At 35.6% G+C, this 6,655-nt stretch overlaps 1 protein-coding gene across 1 annotated transcript; it reads right to left on the bottom strand.

Moving 5' to 3' along the window:
* Nucleotides 1-3,940: 3,940 nt before the first annotated feature.
* On the bottom strand, nucleotides 3,941-4,858 carry LOC122914341 (olfactory receptor 4A15-like). The gene has a single exon (XM_044260970.1). The coding sequence runs from the start codon at nucleotides 4,856-4,858 to the stop codon at nucleotides 3,941-3,943; it is 918 nt and encodes a 305-aa protein (XP_044116905.1).
* Between the last annotated feature and the right edge of the window lie 1,797 nt (nucleotides 4,859-6,655).

Here is a 6,655-nt window from a genome sequence, read left to right as displayed (position 1 = left end):
AAGCAGTGTGGTTTTAGAACTTGAGATCCTGAACTTCAAGATCATGTCAGGATGGGATGAGATCTTAACTGGCCTAATCCCTTCTGTGTCTTCCCTCAGGAAACCCTGAACTGCTATTTTACAAGTCTTACATACTTATTGGAAAGACAGACTACATGGGGAAGGAGAAGGAGCCAGAATATACCAGCCTTCTCTCCATCCCTGCCAAGGCACAGCTAACATGAGTAAAGTCATCTTAAACACTCCCTAACACCCTAATCAGCTGAATACCAGAGAATAACTTCAGTCTATGCTACACAGAACTGAAGAATTGTTCAATCAAGTCCTCAACAAATTCATATCAGTCAGATATAGACCTGTGTATAAAAAGATCCCTGTGTGTAGATAGATATAGGTCTGTGTATGATCATATCAAATAATGTGTGATATATACATACACACACACAGACACATATATAAGTCATGTATTCCTATGGCTCGTCAAATACTCCCACTTGTGTTGTTAGATATAGATCTCTGTATGTTTACATGTAGACACATATATGAAGTGGGATACAGATCTACAGATCATTGACTATGTATCTACATGTGGTTATACAGAGCTACATAAGGTCAGATACAGATTTCTGTGGTTGGATACATACTTGTGTATTGGTGAGTGTAGGCTTATGAACATTTGCATGCAAACAAACTCCAGTGCCTATGAAAACTGTGCTCTAACTCATTCCAGCAAAGACATGGAACCCTTTCTAATTAGCTCATTGAAAATGTGAATCAAATGTAAATAAGACAAGCTCCTTCTTAAATAAGGAAATCAACAGGCAAGATTTATATACTCTATGGAAATGATTGCAATTTTTATTGAGACATTGATCAAGGCTTCACAATTTATCTTATTCTGAATGGGAAAATAAGATATGAAAATATGCCAGTTTCCTTAAAATCAATGCAGAGTGTCATATAAAACTAAATATACCTTTATGGGAGGATTTCAAACTTCACAAAATAATCCTAAAGTTTATCAGGAAAAATTAATATTTAGAAATTGCAAAAGACTGGAAAAGGCTGAGAAATTAAGGGATATTATCCCTACCCAGTATAATACACGTTAAAATCCTTGGCTACTGACATAGAATGTTAGTCGTAGAGAAATACACCAAAGGAAAAGGAAGAGGAGGAGGAGGCGAGGGAGAGACAGCAGCAGAGGAGGAGAGAAAAAGGGCCCCAAATCAAACATACTTATTGTATAAAATTTGACATATTAAATAGAAAAATTTTAAATTATTAAGAAATTAATAACTTTGGCAGATTATTTTTCCTGTTAGAGGAAAACAAGCTTAGATATATCCTCATCACAAACAAAAATATTCCTAGATCATTTGAAAAGAAAACTTTTGGGGGAGTTATTTTTTAAAAAGATATTCAAATTTATAATTTCACTGAATGCCAGTAAATGACATTTCCCAAGTGATGTGCTAGAAGAAATCAAAGTAAAAGAATATTAAAAGATGATATCCTTATATAAAAACACCCATAATTATAATAAAACAACATACTGTAGCAAATATCAAAGAAGATGAAATGTTTGTTGCAAATGTATATAATGAAAAAAAAGACTCAAAATTCTCACTCCAGTAGTTCAACAATTTGAGAATGCAAGTAACTGACAAAGTTCATGAGTGGATTCAATGTCCCAGACATTGTGCAAATACAGAGTACAAAGACAATTAAGTAACGTTCCCTGCCTTACGGGAACTTACAGACCAATGAACATAGACAATTAACTAGGATTTTTTATCTCAATACTTGAAATAACACTAAAAATTTGGAAATTAACTAAATGTCTATTTAAGTCCATTTGGGTTGCTATAGCAGAATACTATAGACTGGCTTCAGCCTCATTTATTTCTCATGGTTCTGGGGTTTGCAAGTGTCTTGAAGTCCAAGATCAAGACACTTGCAGATTCTACCATCTGGTGAGAGCCTGCTTCCTAGTTCATAGATTACTATCTTTTTTCTGTTTCCTCACATGGCAAAAAAAAAAAAGGAAGTGAGGTCTGTGCTGTCTCTTTTTACTTATTTTTTAAATATTTTACTTATATGTTTGAGAGAGAAAAAGAGAGAGAATAAGCAGCGAGAACAGCAGGTAGACAGAAAAGGAGGCTCCCCCGCTGAGCAGGGAGCCAGATGTGGGGCTCAAACCCAGCCTGGGATCATGGCCTGGGCCAAAGGCAGAGGATTAACCCACTGAACCACCCAGGCACCCCAGGGTATCTCTTTTTATCTTTTTTTTTTTTAAAGATTTTATTTATTTATTCATGAGAGACAAAGAAAGGGGCAGAGAGAGAAGAAAAGAAGGGAGTCCCATGAGGGACTCGGTCCCAGGGCCCTTAAGTCAGGATCTAAGCTGAAGGCAGACCCTTAACAGACTGAGCCACCCAGGTATTCCTGTGGTATCTCTTTAAAGAGACACTAGACCCATTCATGAGAGCCTGCCTTCATAGCTTAATCACCTCCCAAACCCTCCATCTCTAAATACCATGTAGTATATAGGATTTATCTCGTGAATTTTAGGGGGAACACATATATTGAACCTACAGCAACACCCAAAAAATGATGACTTCATTATATAACTTCTGATAAAATCAAATGTTTACTATCATTTAACGAATAACATCATGTTTGGGAAGACTTTGAGATGACATAAAGTATCTCTAGGTAATACTAACTGGGATAAAAACAGGTATATAGAGTTTTTCATACACTGTGACTTAACAGTGAAAGGCTCCATTCCCCAAAGCCTGAGTACCTCATGAATCCAGACTAAATAAGGGGGGCAAAACCAGGAGTTTCATTGTCCACATGCTTCCTACACTTTTAGAAGCTGATAATATTTTCTTTCAAACCTCATTCAGAGAGAAGGAAGCTTAAGAAAGAGGTATTTATTAAGGAAATCAATATATATTATGGCCTCTTTATTGCCGAATAATCTGCATTCCATCCACAACAGAGGTAAGAATGGTTTGCCATGTTGTCAGTATCTTTCTTACAATGATATCATCCAAAATATCTACTGTCAGATTCCATATTGCATATTTGAAGGTCATGAATTATGTATTATGGTAATACCACATATGAAAGGAAGGGCCTAGTTCCCTAAAAAAGATGATGAAACACTGTAAGCAGAAGAAGAGATGGGGATACTAAAAAAATGACAGAGATATTATCAGATATTCCAAATGATCAGGGAATGATAATGGGTCATCTCAATGAAAATATAACACCAAACAAAGATTCTCCACATGAGGAGATAATAGGATTCCCTTCTCAGAAAAATAAGTGAATCTAACTTATTATATCTACGTATTTTGTTCAGATTTTTTCTTCACTTAACTTCTTTATGATTGATATTATAATTTGGAAACAGCATTCCCTTTCAATCTTATGCTCTAAGCAATGAACAAAGTCATACAATTAAATATCTAGCAAATACAAAAATAAGATATATACCTCAAGTATTAATGGGAGTTGTCTTTGGAAGGAAGGAGTGAACCAAGTGCTAAGGTCCTATTCTTAAAATGCTTCTCAGAAATATGTAATGAGCACTATTAATTCTGAAAAAGAATAATTGGGCAAAAGAGAAGCAAGTAAAAATTGTCCAGTAATGAAAATAAAGGTACAGTATTAACTATAGCATAACTTATCACATAGAACAGAAACCCAGAGTTTCAACAGACATTTTATACCCAAAAGCTACAGACCTATTTTCCTAACAATTTATGAAAATCTTAGAAGTCTTTTATCATTACAATATTTACACCTTAAGTGCTTTTATCATACACAAGTTCATAAACCTGAGAAGAAATTCATTACAAATAAATAATCCTTTCCTGGATGGAGCAACTCTTCATTGAAAAAAGGTGACAATTTCTCTTTAGCATCATTTTCTTCTTTGGGTCCACAGCTTTTTCATGGCATTTTTCATCTCTCCGTTTCTCAGAGTATAGATCAGAGGGTTTAACATAGGGGTGATAACTGTGTAAAACACAGTCAAGAATTTATCAATGGGTAAGGTAAAAGGAGGTCTCACATACATAAAAATGCAAGGGACAAAGAAGAGGACCACCACTGTAATGTGAGAGCCACAAGTGGATAAGGCTTTGTGCCTCCCTTCCTGACTAAGAGTCTTCAGGGAGTGCAGAATGACCCCATAGGAAATGAGTAAGACTGTAAAGATGCCCACACAGATTGTCCCATCATTGGCAATCACAGTGAGGCCAATAATGTAGGTGTCAGTGCATGCAAGTTTTAATAATGGATACATGTCACAGACGAAGTGGTCGATGACATTGGGACCACAGAAGGGAAGGTTGTAAACTGAGAGAAGTTTAACGACAGCATGCAGAAAACCTCCAACCCAGGCCAACAGCAGCAATAGAACACACACCCGTTGATTCATGATTGTCAAATAATGCAGAGGTTTGCAGATGGCCACGTAGCGGTCATAGGCCATGACCACCAGGAGCAAAATCTCAGCACCACCAAATAAGTGCTCTATAAAGAGCTGGGACATGCAACCTTGGAAGGAAATGGTTTTCTTCTCATAGAGTAAGTCTATAATCATATTTGGAGTAACTGTAGTAGAATAAACAGCATCCATAAATGATAAGTGACCAAGGAAGAAGTACATAGGGGTATCCAGGGATGGGCTGACCACCACAGTCACCACAATGAGTAGGTTGTCCACCATCGTCACGATGTAGATGATCAAGAACACGACAAATAGTATTTTCTGACCTTGAAGGCTCTGGGTGAGCCCCAAGAGGACAAACTCAGTCACATTGTTCCTGTGTTCCATATGTTCTTTTGCATCTCCTTATTTTACAGTTCAAGAAAAAATTAGCTATAAATGTGATAATTACTGGTGACTTCCTGAAATCTAACACAATCTGTTTATTCATTTACCTAAGAGGCATTGTAGTTTCTTGTGTTCTAGTACTTTCAGAAATTATAAGAATAAAAGGTGGATGAAAACATTTTCCCTAACCTCACCAGTCTTGCTGATTCAGGCAGAGATAAGTCACTAAAAACACTGTGGGGAAAGGACACAGTAATAAATAAATGGAGGGGCACAACCAATTTTCCAACTGGAAGCTAGTAAAATTGTACATGTAGTGAATTCTTCATATACAAATTTTAAATGCATTGTTTTAATGAAAAACCACAGCAAGTTTTGTATTTACTTCCCAGCTAACACAAGAGATGACTTTCTAACTTCTGGAATCCTCTTAACTCATAGATGAAATTGATATATTTTATGATATCAAAACATCTCAAGAACTTTAAAAAGATACCATGACATCAATAGATAAAAGTAGATGGGAGGAAAGACTTGTATTTTAGAGGACATACACAGAGTTAATATCAAAATACACACAGAGCTTTAAGCAAATAAAATATAGATGACAAAGAAACCAATGTCAAATGGGTAAATCATATAAAGAAGCATTTGTAGGAAGAGCCAACAGACATATGCTATGATACTGAACTCATCTGTAAACAGAAACATAGGATCAGAAGTAAGAGCTTGATTATGAAAGTGTGACCTTGGATTCCTTAAAATCACTCATTCAAGTTTGAAGATGCTACACCATCCTCTAAACTTGCACAGATCAGCAAACAATGCTCAGAAAACATATCAATTGGGACCACCTATAGAGTTAGAAATATTTGGCCCATTAAAAATATCCCTAAGCCTGAAACTAGTTTCTAAAAATACTGATGTTAGAGAAGTTGGAGAAAGTACATTTATTCTGTATCTTTATATATAAAAAGAGCCAAAAGTGGTATTACAGACCTGAGCTAATTCCCATATATTCTAATAATCATAAAGAATCGCTAATATGGCTGATTATGAGATTCACACAGCAGGAATTTTAAAAGACTGAATCCCAGCACCACCAAGATGTAAAATATAAAATCTACTTTGGAATCTTACAACTAGTTACACTTCCTGGGTTACCTGCATGCTGAAACTCCTTTCAATTCAAGGTTGCAGTCCCTTGTCCCATCTCTTTTGTGCACTGATACCATCTCTGAGCACACAGACCAAGAAAACACACGCATCATCACAGGATCATGAATTGTTTCCATGTGAACAATGCTTTCTATGTTTGCAGAAAGTCTTACTCATTTCAGTCTTTCAGATAAAGGTTACTTCTAAATTTTTGGGATTTTCAAAATGAATAAAAAGGCCCTGTAATCTAAAAAAGTCTGAACATTGGCTGTGAACAAAGAGAACTAAAATCTTTTTTAGCCTAATTTGCCATAGTAACAAATGTTAAACCAACATTTCATGACAAAAAAAAACAAAAACAAAAAAAACACCACCTTTGTGGGAGAGAAAATTGTGAATTGCTTAAATAAAGATTTTTTTTCATTGTCAATATAAGTAAAATAGTGAAATAGCCTTTATGATAGTCACTTAATAATTTATACTGGTCTGTCTGCACAAAGCATAGTTAAAGTTTGGATTCCCCGAATGATGGAGAATAAGTTCACCTAGACACTTTACTAAGTTCTGATTCCATCATTTGATTCCTGAAAAAGCCACTCATATGAACACGGATCCAAATACCCTTTGAGATCAAGATAA

The sequence above is a fragment of the Neovison vison genome, chromosome 7, assembly GCF_020171115.1.
Source record: "Neovison vison isolate M4711 chromosome 7, ASM_NN_V1, whole genome shotgun sequence".
In the NCBI taxonomy this organism is placed as follows: domain Eukaryota; kingdom Metazoa; phylum Chordata; class Mammalia; order Carnivora; family Mustelidae; genus Neogale; species Neogale vison.
Note: the sequence above shows the minus strand (reverse complement) of the source record. Positions and strands in the feature narration are given on the sequence as shown.

What these genes read in the sequence shown, in the direction of transcription:
- LOC122914341 (XM_044260970.1), bottom strand. Translation starts at nt 4,858, where the DNA reads ATGGAACACAGGAACAATGTGACTGAGTTTGTCCTCTTGGGGCTCACC.